Below are 15,698 nucleotides of genomic sequence, written 5' to 3'. Positions count from 1 at the left end.
AGTCAAATTTGGTGTAAGAAGAGTGAGCAGAGGAGCAGAGGGTGGGGGGGGGGGGGGGAGGGGGGGGGGCAGGATGGAGAAACTTAGAAAAGAGGAGAGGTTGAGTGGATGGGAGGTTGATTTAGAGAGGTGAGGATGGTGGGTCAGTACTAAGGAGACGCAGTGGTGATGTTCGAGATAGAGCTGCTGCACAAGAGGAACAGAAAAGGAAATAAGGGCAAATTATCCACTATGGTGTTGATGGCGGTGGTGGGGGAGGGGGGTGGAGGTGTTCCAAACCTTTTGCTTTGGTAGCTAGGGGTATTGCTGCTGCTCTCCCTCCGCTCCATGCCCCCCACTTTGAGAACCACTGCACCACAGCAATTCCTGTTTAATAAAAGCTGAAAGAAGAATTTTTTAAAAAAATACTATGTAGTAATGTAGTTTATATAAGTAGTAAATATTTATATTACACAACTGTATGAGACTGACAGAAGTCACCGCAGCAAAACGAGAGTTATTTTCTGTGGCTCAGACAATAGGAGGTGGAGGCTGTCTTCAGAGGAGATGTCCTCAGGGCTGTTCCTCAGGTTATTCACTTAACCAGATCACATTAAAGGTAATGACCCGGTTTGTCTTGGTCCTAAAAGACCAGACCAAACCGGTGTTTTTACTGACTGCTCCTTTGCTACGTGTTAATATAAGTATTTTCCTGTTGACGTCCAACTGAAGAGAAGTCACTACAGTGCAGTGAAACTCACGTGTCATTTCCTGTTGTGGAAACTCCTGCTGTACTCGTCCCCTCAGGTGTTGCGCCCGTGTGTGACTACGCCCTCTTGTGTTCTCCCGCTCCTTCTGCTTCCTCTCATTCTTATCTTCCTCTCTTCCTCCCCCGCTCCACAGTGGCAGGTAAAACTGTGTCTGGAGTGTCTCAGGTGGGTGAGGCGGTGGTTACCGGGGTGACGGCTGTGGCCCAGAAAACCGTGGGGGGTGCGAGCAACATCGTCGCCGCCACAGGATTGGTCAAGAAGGAGCCCGCCAAGCAGGTAAGACAGGTGCTGCTGAAGGGGTGAGGGGGTAAGGAGGGCTGTAACTCTCACAATTTATGGTCATTTTAAGTCATATGTTTATGAGACTAGAGAAAAAGTTCCGTTTAGTTGTAAAAACACAGATTCAGTCGTGAAGCAGTAAAAGTAAAAATTATATTTTTACAACCACACGGACAACAGCTCACACGTTAGTCAACTGTTGCTATGGTAACGCTCAACCAGAAAGTCAATGCTAAGATACGTTCTACAGAAATTCAACAGAAACCCTGCAATGGTTGTCATGTTGAATTTTTTTTCATTTGTAAAATTTTTGGGTTGTTTTTTTTTTTTAAATCAGTAATAAATTGGTATTAATGATAAACACGTGCACACAGGACTGACTGGAGAAAAACATTGTTCTTTTTCCTGCTGTAATTCTTATTTTATCGAAATTTCTCTATGCAATTTTAAAAAAGAAACAGAAGAAGAGGAAAATTAAAATATAATAATAATAATAATACAGCGCAGTAATTACTCATTTTTCAGGAAATGTTTCAAAACACGTGTAATCCTTCAGCGTTGTCACTACGACCTCCTGACCTGGACTCATTTGTCAACACTTTCCAATTCTGCCGTGTCTTCCTCCAATAAGTGAACAGTGGTTACAGCTGAGGCTACGGCTCATCAATCAGTTTGTGTGAACAGAGCATCCAGACACATCCATTTACTGCGATGCTGAAGAGTTTTTCTGTAATACATTTTCTTTGTAATTCCCACATATGTTTTTAGGGATTTCGGTCATTTATCAAAAAAAAAAAATAGCTCTTTTTTTTTTTTTACTCTGAAAATAATTAAGCGATTCCAGATGGATGGATATTTGCACCTCATTAAAACAGTTACTGTTTTTCAGGGCTAATATTCTCCTCCACTGATCAATTTCCACAATAAGGAAGTGATAAAAATCTGCTGTCATTTGAGATCCTGTGCTCACCGTTTTTTTCTCTCTCTGCCCAGAGCAGCAGGAAATGAGTCGATCTAACGTTTCCTTTGGTTTGTTTCATGTCGGTTGCCATCATCGTCATTTTTAATCCCTTAATTATCAAAGAAACACTAGGGAATCCTCAACATTTTATACTGTCAGCCATTAGTAACACACACACACACACACATCTACCCCAGGACAAACCATGGTTAGCTTTGAAAACGTTGCATTATTGCCTTTTTTTGGAGTCAATTCTCAGACAACAGAAACACAAGAAAAGGTCAATGACAGATCACAGAAATCCCATCCCAGAGATTTCATTTCTTTGACACAAACCCTGCAGTCGTGTCATTTCAGTCGACAAAAACACTACAGTTTTTGGTGTGACGCCGCCTCACCTGGGAAATAACCCACTTCATTATAAAATCCAGTAACAGGACAAACTTGATTTGTCACAAACAGTTGAACAAACAGGAAGTCAGCTCTCACACTCCCGAGGTGTTGACCAACTGACAAAAAATCCCGGCGTTCCCGGTGAGACCGACGAGCACGGCACTGCACATCGTCCTCATTTTCTCATTTCCAGGTCATTTAAATATTATTTTTAACGTGGGTTTCATTTAAGAATCATGCCAGGTTGAGAGAGCTCATCTTAGACGGTCTCCTGTGTCCTGTAACACACACACTTACACACACACACACGCCCACGTACTCCAGTTGACGGTGGATAGCAGGAGACTGAGTCTTGATTAATCTCATCATCTGTTCACTTCGCCAGGCTGCTGGAGACTCACACCAGGAGACAAAAGACAGGACGGTAGAAGGGAGCACACGACAACAGTCGTGTCTTAGTCCGGTGTCGTTTGTGTGGCTGAACGATAAAGAGACAGAGAGTCTGTGGACGAAGAATTTTCCTTTTCCGTTCTTTCATTTTAGCTCGTCTTTTGATCTGACCACAGTGAAAATAATAAAAAATGTTGCCGTTCGTCATAGACATGGTCGAAAAGACGGAGCTCTTAAAATGCAACAGACGTGGTAAAGATATGTCAGTGAGAGTCTCACACACACACACACACACACTCGAAAGTCAGTGCACTGTCACCACTCGCCATCAACAAAGGTCAAGGCGCACGGTAATCAAAACATGTGTGGAGCTCAAAGAGAGGGACGGCCCCGCGGCAGCGTTCTTCTTCATTAGCACTTTCTGTCTTGTCTCCGTCTCAGCTGCCCACGCACTCACACTGACCAACACACACTCTCACACACACATCGTCTGTGCTAGAACAAATACAAGTGGCCTTTACCGTGTGATGGGGAGAGCAGGAGTCAGATATGAGTCTGTGTCTGTGCGACTGTTCCTAAAGGCCGTGACATCGACAAACCAGAATCAACGTCCTGCAGCTACACACATCACACAAGGGTTTGAACTTTGCTTTGGTTGCTGCATATAAACTACACAAAAAAATCCATATTTGCCCTTGAAATTCTAAAGTGTGGTGCCGTTATTGCCCTCTTAGAATTTGGAACATTAGTCTGAGAAACACAAACAGCTAATTTTAGCTCTTGTATTTTAGATGCTAACATAACCATTTTATAAAAATAGAGCACAAAAAAGTCAGTTATCCCAGATTTAACCTTTTTTAAAAAAAAATCCAAAAGAAAATGCTATTCTAAAAGTTGTTCAAAAAGACAAGTGAGCCTTATAAAAAGTAAAAGCTAGCATAGAAAAGCTAAAATGTTAGCAACTAGCCATCACAGTAAACATTAAACTAGGAAAATGAAAAGTTGAAATGAAAAATTAAACACACCAAATAAGAAAATATTAGATTTAAAATGTGTAAAACAATCAGAGAATAAAGCAAAAAGTACCAGGATGTATTAGAAAATGGCAAAAAGTGTAACAAAAAGAAAAAGCTAGCATTGACCTCCACTGGTCATGTGACTCCACTGCTCTGTCTTCATTCCAGGGTGACGATGCTTCTGCAGCACTGAACTTGGCAGAGTCACCGGTGGACACCGACACTCCTGATGCCACAGAGGTAGGACGACAAACAGTACTAGTTAGTATACAGATAGTACACAGTATACGTAGAGTATTATGGGTAATAACCTTAGAACAGGGAAAACTTGGACTCGTCAAACCACTTGACCTCTTACTATTGCTCCTGAGCCCAATCTTTAGGCTCTTTAGACAAAAAAAAAGTTTAAAGGTAATCTGGCACAGTTTATCTGCCGCCACCTAGTGGCATCAACAGAAATTACAGCCGATTTGTTGTAATGCATGAAACAGAAGGATTGACGTCAGTCTTTACCGTACCTCGTACCAACATTTGGCGGCCGGGATTAGACAGCCCAGCGGGCCGTATCTGGCCCACGGGCCATAGTTTATCCTGGTCTGCTCTAAGGATTTAAGTAGTGGAACAAGAAGGATTGTTACGTGTAACACGCACTTGGATAGAAGTACTGTAGTAATTAAAAGATAAAATACTGGGAGGAGGAAACACAAAAACACGGAAACTTTGACAGTAAATACTGAGTGGTACTTCATTTAAATGTACTGCGTTGTTGGTTCACAGCCCAGTTTGTTTTTCTCTCTCCTCTCTCAGGACGACTCTGACGACTAATCTCACCCCGAGCTTCTCAATCAAAGACCAATGAACGAAAACATTCCATGTCGCTCTGCCAAGTCCCGTCGTGCCTCGTTTGGTCGCCATCTGTGTGTGTCCGTGTGTGTGTGTGCGTCTGTACAGCACTATATGTGTAAGCAGTGTAAGTAAAAGGAGCTGATGTCGTGTGTGTGTGTGTTTCAGTCCTTACAGGAATCTCAGGTGTGTGTCATCTGTGTCAAGTTGATATTCACGATGACTCCCTCCTCCTAAAGGCCACCTGTCAATGTGTGTGTGTGAGTGTGTGTGTCGTCTCCGTGGTCAGTAACTCTAACATGGAATTATATGGCAGTCTCTCTCCGTGTCTCAGTATGAATACAGTGTCCCAGTGACAATGACAGACATTCTATATTTTTGTCTGTGAACCGTCAGTTTTCTGCAGTGAAACATTGACCTGTTGAGCTTTCTGTGCATCTGTATTTAAGTTATTGCTGCTATTGAAATTACACATTCAAATCTCCTCCTGAGGGATTAATGAAGAACAAGAGCGAGAGTTCACGAGAGTGAACTGTACTTAATCCCTGTGTTGAATAAAAAATGAATTATTATTATTATTTGGACTGATGTTGATTTTTATCTTTACAAAGACGGACTTCAGATTGAAGAAAAATAACACTATATGCTTTTGTTACAACAAACAACTTCATATGTTAGGAATATTATCGGTCCAATATCAAATGGGTTGATAATATCGGTCGGCCGATATTATTGGTCGATATTAGCATATTATGAAATATCTGTAAGAATCGTTATTGGTTTTTCCTCCGATAATGAAAAGCCAATAATGCAATGCCTGGGTTTCACCAAATGATGTCTGCCCTAAAAATAGTTTTGGGAATAAACAGCTGTATATTAGAGTGCAGGTCACTAGATGGCAGCATTGCAGCTCACTTTATTAATCTGATACACGTACAGTGGTTTGTAGAGATAAATAAATATTACCAGGTCTATATCTGTATTGGTTGATATCGGAATCGGAAATTAAGTGTTTGGACAATATCGGCAAAAAGTTAATATCGGAAATCCCTAGTTTGGAAAACTAAAGCACAAGCAGAGGCCTGTGGGCAACACTATTATCAGACGATTAACCAAATATAATCTTTATAATCTCATATACCTGAGTGAGTCAAAAAGTTCCAAGGCAGGATTTATAAGTTCAAACTGTTTTTGTTGTCAATGACTGAAATACAATAAATCAAAGCAAACATGAAATCTTTCACCAAAATTAAACAGGAAACCATTTTAAAAATATTGAAGTTTTGTTACAGGTTTTATACCAGGAAGTAATCCCAAAATCTAGTGACGCAGTTAGTCCATCAATGAACAGGACAAAGAGTGGAAGAGGAGACGGGTCTAGATCCCACACTGGACTGTCTAGGTACTAGGCACTGGTCCTGAGAGTGGAAGAGGAGACGGGTCTAGATCACATACTGGACTGTCTAGGTACTAGGCACTGTCCTGGTCTTCAACCAGCTGCATACATTGTTTACATACTCCTGATAATCTTTAATCTTTGCAGACCTTTTCCTCAAGTGTTTAGAGAAAATGTCAAAAACCAAACGGTCACGTTCAACAACACCAAACTCCAGAAGAGACTGTCATTTAAAAAAAAAGAGAAAACATCTGGGTGGCGAACCACGAGCGAGCCGTAAATTCACAGATATCTCTGATTAACAGTCTGTACTTGTACTTCTCTAGCCTGATGACATAGAAAATATGTGGAATCGATCCCACAACCCCCTGGATGTAAGACAAATGCACTGCTTTCTGAGGTCAAGCTAACCCCCTGGACCAGTTGGTCTGGGCAGAGGGTTTTACCGAGAGGCAGCTCAGATCAACATGTTTGCTGATGACAGTTTATTTTTCTGTTTCTGGAAAAAAAAAACTGCAGAACGATAGAGAAACCTTTGATAAGACACCAAGACACGATGGAGTGATGGACTTCAAAGCTCAGAATTCACTGGTTTTTCTTTTACTTATTTAAAAAAAAAAACAGCAGGAAATTTAAAAACTTGATCTCCATCATGATCCTAGCTCATTCTCAAACGGTATAAAATGTGTGAAATGTTGAAGTATCGTTGAATATGAAAAGGAACCTACACAGTTCAGAGTTCTTTTGCTTTTTTATCCACACCAGAAGTTCAAAGGAGAAGAACAATGAGAATTGAATTCTCCCTCGTTCCCTCTTCACTTCCTCTTCTTCCTCTTCAGAGCCTTCCACTCTCCCTCCTGAGTGGCCAGGCTGCCCATCAGCTCCTTCACCTTCCTCTTCCGGTCTGAGTCTCTGTAAGACAAAAAGTAGAAAAACAAAGATTCACAGCTTGCAAAAACCACTGGTGGTACCTGGGCTAGTGGAGAGATCAGTTGTAGTACTGCAGTACTACAGTATGTACTCATTAGACTTGGCTAATACCAGGTCAATAATTTCTTTTGAATTCATTTGATGTCGGCATCGTTATAGCTCCACTCTTTCATCCGTACCTGTTCATGACCTCACTGAGCTTCTCTCTGGCCAGGAATCGTGAGTCCTTCCTGATCTCCCTCAAAGCTCCCTTGAACTCCTTCTTGTACTTGTGTTTGAGTCGCTCCTTGTCCCGCTCCTCTTTGCTGCAGCCTCGCTTCTTGCCGTAGTCCAACCTGAGGAGTGTCACAGAGGCTGGTCAGATATCTCAAACACACACACACCGTGTGTTTACACACAGCCCGACGCACAGCTTACACTTCGACTATCTTGGGTGTGAACAGCTTCAGAGGGATTGGTTTCTTCTTCTCAAACACCAGTCGGTTGTTAGGAACGGAGGAACTGCTGATGTTCTCCAGGATGGAACTGTGGAGCTCCTGACACAAAAACAACCATTCTTTTTTTAACAAAAACAGTCTAATGTTGTTGTTAGCAGTTAGAAATGAGAACTCTGATGGATACCAACCTGCAGAGACTCTGGTAACATTTGAGATGAAAGGTGTTTGGAAAGCAGTGTTCTGATTGGTTGGAAGATGTGTGGAAAGGATGGGAGCTCTTTGTACAGTAGACAGCAGCGCTTCACCAGGTCCAGGCTGGTAGACAAACACATCAACCTGTGGAGGAGCAGAGACATCAGTTCATGCTCTCATTTCCTTTGTTATTGTCTCAGAAAACAGAAAAATGGAGCTCTGTTGAACACTCTGAACACGAGGTAAATCTTGCAAACATGGAGCTCTGTTGAACACTCTGAACACTGTTTCCTCGTATCACGAGGTAAATCTTGCAAAAGTTGGTTATTTGTAACTTGGAAAACTCGAATTTCTGGGAGCTCATATCTTGAAGCCCCACTGTACTTATTTACATGTGTAAAAGGATCATAAATTAGGCTTGAACCAATCAGGTAGTGGCTCCCTATGGACTAAATATAAAATCAAGTCTTTTTTTTGGTGGTTTTTTTTTTTTATATACCTGACTTCTCATGTGGTTCATAAACATCTAAAACTAAAGAATCCAGAGGATATTTAGATTATGGTGTTCACATTTCAACACTGAATTTAAAAAACAAAAACAAAAAACATTTACTTAAATTTATAAATGGCAAAAAAATAAAAATAAAATAAAGAAGTTTTGGACTCATTTAAAATTCCACAACTATTGCAGTACGTACCAACAGAGAGGCAGGTCAACATTTCCCTGCCTGTGGCATCCCTAACAGCAGACGAATGATGCTAAACGCTTGCTTACGATGAGTAAATCTTGCATCATGGAACGTCAGTCCCCTGATATGAACGCTGCTGTGAATATCTGAGTCTGAAAATCAATCGTCCTACGGATTAAATCGGCCTCAGTTTTGACTTCAACTTTGAATCGTTGGTAAATGATGATTTCCACAGAGCTGGGTGAAATGTCATGTGATCATCTTGACATGTTAACACACACACACACACACTTCTACAGCAGTGCCCTCGCCCCAAGGCTCCGCAGCATCACCAGGGTAGTAATTACCAACAGCTAACACTGTGTTCACACACAACTGCTGAGAGCGGGTGTCAGAGTGTGGCCTGGAGGAGCGTGAAAATGAGAACATTAAGAAAACTCCCAGGTCCCAGGTGGAAGGAAAGAGGACACGTATCTCCACATGCCCCAACAAGAAATGATGATCATTATTTAACAGTCAATGTTAGCTGTGATGGAAGTGTTATACGACGTCTTGTATTAATATTATCATTAATATTCAACAAATAGAGACTGAATGAAGTGAAACACTGTGGTCCTCCATGGTTCACTGAAGCCTGTTTGGAAGACTCGCTCCGAGCCCACGCACCAGCTGCTGTGTGAAAGCAGGAAGGCGACTCCTCACAAACCGACGAGTCAACTCCGAAACAGGTACAGGCTTCAGTGCTGCGTGTTAATTTACTGACAGAAAAAAGAAATCAAGTCCTTCGACCACACATATTAATGCAGCAGTTTCACTTCTTTGACATTTACCCTGAGTTACACCACACATGAGAAAAACATCCTACTGTGCCTGTAATGGTATGATATACAGCGTTTAAAGCTCAATCCTAACCACTGATTAATTTGACACATTTCACACCCATAAAGATGAGGTGTGAGAGGTGTCATAAGTTGCCTAATAAAGGAGCACTTGCTTCTTGAAAGTGAGTCTGTCAGTTTGTGCCCCATCTACAACAGCTACAACATACAGAGGGGCTTCAAGACATGAGCTCCCCCAAAATATGAGTTTTCCAAGTTACGAGTAAACAAGTCAAGTCAACAGGTATGAAAAAAAAAAAAAAATCAACCATAAAAAAAAAACTTTATTTGACCTTTAGTCCATACGGAGCCACTACCTGATTGGTTCAAGCCTCATTTATGATCCCTTTACATATATGTAAATAAGTATCAAGATACTAGCTACCTGAAATACAAGTTTTCCAAGTTACGAGTGACTTGGACAAAAAAATAATATTAATAAATGAAAACGTTTGTCACATGTCTATGGAATGGGAAGAAAAAAACTCAGTGTAACATGTATCTGTTGTATATAAACAGCGAAACGGACAGTGATGCTTTCTCGGTGAATCAGATCAGTGTATGTTACTACAGCCACCTACCTGTGATGATCTCTGTCAAGGTCAGTCCTGAGCTCTAGATGTTGTGTATCAGACAGACGCAGTTGTTTTTTGCTCCAGTTCTGAGATGATTCAGCATCAGACACCAGCAGCAGGTCACAGTTCTTCCCTGACGACCTGAAGGGCGGCGCCACGGTGTAACCTGTGACGGAGAGTAGAGGTCAGTCAGATCAGCTTTGCGTTAGGAACGTAGCTGCTGACAAAAACATGGCGGTCTTGAGAAAATGTGCAGTTACCTAGAGAGGTCTTGTCCTTCACAGCCAGATGGAGAGTTCCAGCCAGGAAGTTGATGAGCTCGGGTACAAAGCGCTTTGAAAACGAGACATACTCCACGGCCAGACAGCACAGCAGTAAACCAGACGTGACGTCCTGTAAGGATCTCACTGGACACTGAGGTCGGACAAAGACAAAAGACAAACACAGAGCTGAAATCATGGCGTAGTGAAAAAAAAAAAAAGCAATTAAAAAAAATGAAAAATAATGTTGTAAACATAATGTATGCCAAAATATAAAAGAAAATCTGGAAAGAATTACATAAAATATTAATAATATTTAAACATGTAATGCAGACATATACGCAGATAAAAAACTATTTAAGAAGAATTTCCCCAGATATCAAAGGCATTGACAAATATTTTTGGAGGTATTTTTGGTGAAAATTATTTTGTTTAGAAAAGGTATTAGACTATAGTCCGCTGCTGGATGTACATGACGTCCATGTGAAAGAAATTGTACATGTAGCATGAAATGTTAAATTAAAATGTAGTGCCTGACATGAAATATGTAAAGAATTTTATAAAAAAATATATATAAAATGTCAAGTACAGTATTGTACAGGATGCACTTGTCTTTGTTAAACAAATATATAAAGGACACAAATATGTTAAAAAATAAATAAATAAAATATAACTAATGAAAATAAAATGTACAATTTTTAATATGACTGTTTCATCTGTCGCTGTAAACTCGTGAAAAGGAACATTAAGAATAATAGATATTAACAAAGGCTAACTTTACATTTACATAATACATATATAAGGTTATTACAACCATAAACAAAGTCCAAATCTGTTAACAAACAAAGTTCAAATGCTTCTTAAAGCTTTGCAGAAATGAAATTGTACAGCTCTGTCAACTCTTGTGTTTAAAAATAATTAAGCTTTAAACATATTTAGCTCAGTGACAGTGGTGCTGTCGCCCAACGTTGACGCATCAATTAGCTGTTGTTAGCTCATATGCTAATAGCGCCACGTGAGGAGAGTCTGTGGAGACTGGAATCTGTCTGATAAGAAAACCCTGCAGCATTTCTTAGTCAATGTATCTGATTAAATTACATCACCATGGCTGCTGTGTTATTTGGTCTGGTTGTACAGTATATTTCTGTTTCTGTGAGTTACCTTAGTGAGAGCCTGGCTGATGTAGAGCAGAGCTGGAGTAGTGACTGGGTGTCTGAAGTCAGAGGTTGGAAACAGCAGCGCCGTCACCTTCAGGTAAATCAGCTGGAAACAACAAACACACACAGGTTATGGAACTCTGTCATTAAAAAGAAGAAAGAATGTCCCACACTGGTTTTCAGATGGACAGGAAGTTCAGTGTTAGACTGACGACACCAGCAAATACTAAACATTACATTTACATATTTTAGTTTTAATAACACGCCCAAACATACTCTCATAATGATGACTGATTTATCAAGTCATCACAACAAGACATATTTAGAGCCATTAGTTTTTTAAATAATAAATAATCTCACCATTTCTAAGGATGGGAAAGGGATTCGCCCTTTGACCTCAAGCACCTCCTCCATGCTGTGAGCATCATCTGCCAGGACGGTCTGCATGGCTTTACAGGCTGCTTCTGGAAACATCTGACACAGGGCGTACAGCTCTCTGCAAAGGGACAGAAACAACGGGAAAAATAATGAGATGAAAACCTCTTCAAGGTTTTAAACTTCTTCTCTAAACTTGCTCTTCTCTTCTCTTGACAAACCAACCCAGATTCCACGTAAAATTCAGATTCATTACCTTCAGTCTTCTACAGCTGTCATTATATTTTTTGTTTTTTACAGAGTAAATTGTAACAACAACAACAAACTAAGACTTTAAGAACACTACTGTAGATTCAAAATAACCCACGGGATGAGTTTATCGATGGTCCTCAGCTCAGGTGGACTTCTAGTGGCCAGTTCTCCAATGTACTCCAACAGAAAACCAAACAGTTTCTATAGAAACACATGAAGATATTTTCACACTGTTTTCACAACTCTGACAAAAACAAGTCTTTAAAAGCCTAAGGCCAGCTTCATACTGTACCTGCAGTTTGAGCTTATTCCCTACAGCCAGGCTGGGGTGGTTGCACTTCTGAGTTCTGGCCACAATGAGGCGCTGGTTGTCAGAGGTGTGGCCACTGAGCAGATCTTTCAGGTCATTGTAGCTCTCTGGAGCTGGAGAAGTCCAGAGGACAAGATGAATACTGAAGCTAACAGAAAAATATAAACTTTCTATGAAACGAATATTTAAAAAAACAAAACAAAACATGTTTAACGTTGTATTCACCAGTGAACGTGTAGGGGAGCTCTGCTTTGGCAGCCTCCTGCTGAGCCTTCACCTCCTCCTTGGTCAGACTCTTTGATTTAGCACCATCCTCCTCTTCGTCCTTCTGTACTTTTCCCTCATCTTCACTTTCCTGATCAGAGTCCAGGTCAGAGTGGCCATCTGCCTCACTACCCCCCTCCTCCTCCTCCTCATCTCCTTCTTCCTCCAATTCACTCCCTTCTTCCTCCTCATCTCCTTCATCCTCCAATTCGCCTTCTTCCTCTTCTTCTTCTCCTTCCTCATCTTCATCCTCCTCTTCTGCTTCTAATTCTGCCTCCTCACCATTCTCCCCCTCTTCTTCATCATCACCACCTTCCTCTTCTCCGATGTTCCACTTTCCATCCTAACGTTACAGAAGAAACAAACATTTAGGTTTTAGGTGAAAACCCAAATATTTATCAAAGAATTACTAGAAAACAAATACTCAAAATACTGTCTAATACCTTATAGGACAATGTCTTCTTGTCGTTTTTATCCAGGATGAAACCATCATTAAGATCATCAGCAGAAATGTGATTCCGAGTCGGTGCGCTGTCAACAGCCTCATCTCCCATCATCCTCCTCAGCCGGTCCGCCTAGAGAAAAAACATTTTTTAAATCCAGGATCTAAGAGGATGAAGACGAAGTTTCCACTGAAGATAAATGTGTTGTACATTTAGAACTGCAGACCATGAAAGTACCTCTAGTTTCTGCAGCTTCTCCCTCTCCTCCCTGGCCAGCTGCTCTGGGGTCTTCATCTTCTCTGAGGGCTGAGCCTTCATCTCAAAGCCCAGCTCTCTGACCCTCATGTCATATTCGTCCAGCTGGAGGTCAAAGAATAGTCAGACTTCAATTAGATGGACGGACACCGTGGACAGTCTTCTGGTCCACTGTAACCACCCTACCTTGGGCTTTTCCTCTGGTTTGTCAGCCTTGGGTGTCTTCTTCACTATTAGGGCCTGGATGTTCTTCCACTCCTGGTCCAGCTTCTCTGTCAGCACCTGAGACTCCTCTTTCTGAGCCTGCCGTTCACGCTGAGAAGAAAAAGGTAAACCATTAACATCTGGACCATAACAAAATCTGAACAATAACAAATAAATGAAGGGAAAATGACACAGAACGACATGTTTTTAAATGTAGAACCAGGAGTTCCAAACAGCCACAGCACGCTCCTGCTCCTCCTCACTCACCTTCTCCTGCTTGGATCAGCACGCTCCTGCTCCTCCTCACTCACTCACTCACTCACCTTCTCCTGCTTGGACTTCTGGATGAGCTCCTCAATCAGCTCCTGTCTGGACTTGGCCCTTTGGTTTCCTTCCTCCTCAGACTTATCTCCTGTTTTCCTCCTAAGGAGACCTCCTCCTCCCCCAAAGTGGGAGGCCGTCAGCTCAGCTGTGGAAAGGAGAAAAACGTGCTCACCCTTTATGTTCACAGCTTAACGAGTTCATAAGAATACTTTTAAACGCAAAACTGAGTTTAAAGCTTGTTAGCAACAAGCTAACCTTAGCACCACTCACCAGACAGAAGGCCTTTCTCCTCTGACTCATCATCGCTATTAACAGCGTCAGTGAATTTCTCCATTTCAGCCAGTGATTGTCCGTAATGAGTCAACTCCTCCTCCTCATTCAGGTTGTACATGTCCTTCTTCTCGTGGACACGCTGGAAGATGAAGACAAATACAGTCAGAAATACAACGTTGACAAGGTGATGAACAACAAAAACAATTCTTCTAGGGCCAATGACCACATTCCTGACCTGTCTCTCCATGGCAAATCTCTTCAGGATTTTGTCTTCCGGCGCCATCTTGGTGTCATACTCTCCAAAGCGCCTGTCAATGAACTTGCTGGATTTGTTCTTCTGTTTGAATTCCTTCAGAAGGGTCTCTTTCCTCTAGAAGTCAAAGATAAAGATGTTTTTTTATACCACTGAAGAAAAGTTGACTCTTGTGAGCAGAGTGTTCTTGTCCTTACATAAGTCTCAGTCCAGCCTGGACATAATCTCTAACACAGCATGATGCTGTAAATTCAGAGCTTCACAGCACAGACACTGGCAAATAAGTGCTGAGCTGTGACACACTGCTGCCAGAAACCCATCTTTCATTGATTTACAGTAGACTTTGTAACAGCAACATAACACAGAATCCCATGTCATTTTATTACCAATAACTTTCCTTTCACATTCTTGTGCTAATAAACATCTTGGAGGATTTAATTTTTTTTAAAACTCTCCTCATTTAGCTCTTGGGAGAATGTGTCTTCAATGTTACAACAACAAATTAAATTAAAAAAAAAAAATTATAACAGTGAAAATGTTTTTTATGTGTAAAATGATTGCACTGATGCCCTGCAGAGCAAGGACAATGTGGTGGAGGTGGCACCATGAGAGTTGTCTTACCTTATTAATGGCCTTGGATCGAGATACACCAGGCAGACCCACATCATGCTTGGTTTTTCGTCCCAGAACATCAAACTTCTTCCTGTTAATTTTCACCTCAAACGGGTTGTTTTTGATCTCAGTGGAGGTTTTGGCCTTGCGGACCTTGTCTGCGAGGTTCTTCTTCTTTGGTACTTTTCCCATCTGTGTCAGAGACAAAGATTAAAAAAGGCAGAAGGATTTACAACGAGCCGTGTTCCATATGCAGTACATTTATTACGTCAGCCATTTCCCCTTTTCTATGTGATCAGAAAAAGAGCATTTCACTGAATTTCATCAGATTACGGATGACATCTGTTGTGTTAGAGATTCTTAGGGTGGGAAACTGACAGAATTTTATATTACATAAAATATGAATAATGCTTTTCAGTTGTTTTTTTTTTTAAGTAAGCCTCGGTAATACGGTTTTTAAGTAAGCCTCGGTAATAAGTGATATGTGGAGAAATAATGTGTGTACTATTCAGTGAAATTCGTGGCAGAAAATCTAACTTTTACATGTACAGGTAAAAGTTACTTTTACATTTTACATGTGTTAAATCATTTCAACAAATGAATGCAACAAGTAAATCAAAAAAATAAGCAACTAGGATTTTTAGTTAACATAATCTAGGTTTGGACACATAATAGCAATTATGCCATACGAGGTTTAAACACAGGACGAGGCTTGCCGTAGTTATTTTTAAGCCTTTACCTTTGTAGGCGCCGAGCGGTCTACTCCGAAAATCCAAACCGCTAAAACATGAGATGGTTAAGTTTTGTGAGCGAAGAAATTAAATGAAAAAACACTTATGTTTTCCCATCCACGTTGGTTTACAGTGGCCCATCAACATGCGGAGCCGCAGGTCAAAGTTCAAACCAAAGGAAAAGAAAGGAGACACTTCCGGTATGATGAAACCACAGCGCCTCTCTCGGTCTTCCTTGACACTGCGGGTAACAACGG

The 15,698-nt window shown here is 41.1% G+C and overlaps 2 protein-coding genes and 1 long non-coding RNA gene across 5 annotated transcripts in view; 1 reads left to right on the top strand and 2 right to left on the bottom strand.

Moving 5' to 3' along the window:
• The window catches only part of LOC112488029 (uncharacterized), a 3,126-nt gene extending 2,251 nt beyond the window's left edge, over nucleotides 1–875 (bottom strand). The window contains exons 1-3 of one of the 3 annotated variants that reach the window (XR_003051693.1): nucleotides 741–875; nucleotides 472–622; nucleotides 280–380 (exon numbers count right to left, since the gene is read on the bottom strand). This is a non-coding gene — a long non-coding RNA (uncharacterized LOC112488029). Of the gene's footprint in view, nucleotides 1–279; nucleotides 381–471 lie in introns of all 3 variants that reach the window. The other 2 variants (XR_003051692.1, XR_003051691.1) reach the window with 2 other exon arrangements.
• The window catches only part of LOC103390286 (alpha-synuclein-like), a 9,511-nt gene extending 4,734 nt beyond the window's left edge, over nucleotides 1–4,777 (top strand). Inside the window, exons 4-6 of the mRNA XM_008326096.3 lie at nucleotides 883–1,025; nucleotides 3,957–4,028; nucleotides 4,596–4,777. Coding sequence (XP_008324318.1) covers nucleotides 883–1,025; nucleotides 3,957–4,028; nucleotides 4,596–4,613 — 233 coding nt within the window. The 3' untranslated portion in view covers nucleotides 4,614–4,777. The remainder of the gene's footprint in view (nucleotides 1–882; nucleotides 1,026–3,956; nucleotides 4,029–4,595) is intronic.
• A 1,818-nt stretch (nucleotides 4,778–6,595) lies between these two features.
• On the bottom strand, nucleotides 6,596–15,692 carry nop14 (NOP14 nucleolar protein homolog (yeast)). The gene is made up of 19 exons (XM_008326095.3): nucleotides 15,450–15,692; nucleotides 14,720–14,902; nucleotides 14,081–14,215; nucleotides 13,843–13,984; nucleotides 13,572–13,717; nucleotides 13,231–13,359; nucleotides 13,027–13,149; nucleotides 12,790–12,921; nucleotides 12,308–12,689; nucleotides 12,065–12,195; nucleotides 11,888–11,973; nucleotides 11,506–11,641; nucleotides 11,150–11,251; nucleotides 9,989–10,142; nucleotides 9,735–9,894; nucleotides 7,583–7,730; nucleotides 7,375–7,493; nucleotides 7,137–7,292; nucleotides 6,596–6,939 (listed from the first exon to the last, which is right to left on the bottom strand). The coding sequence occupies exons 2-19, from the start codon at nucleotides 14,900–14,902 to the stop codon at nucleotides 6,843–6,845; spliced, it is 2,661 nt and encodes an 886-aa protein (XP_008324317.1). The 5' UTR covers nucleotides 15,450–15,692; the 3' UTR covers nucleotides 6,596–6,842.
• Between the last annotated feature and the right edge of the window lie 6 nt (nucleotides 15,693–15,698).

Source organism: Cynoglossus semilaevis, chromosome 14 (assembly GCF_000523025.1).
Source record: "Cynoglossus semilaevis isolate Cse_v1.0 chromosome 14, Cse_v1.0, whole genome shotgun sequence".
Lineage (NCBI taxonomy): Eukaryota > Metazoa > Chordata > Actinopteri > Pleuronectiformes > Cynoglossidae > Cynoglossus > Cynoglossus semilaevis.
This window is presented reverse-complemented; position numbering and strand designations above follow the sequence as displayed.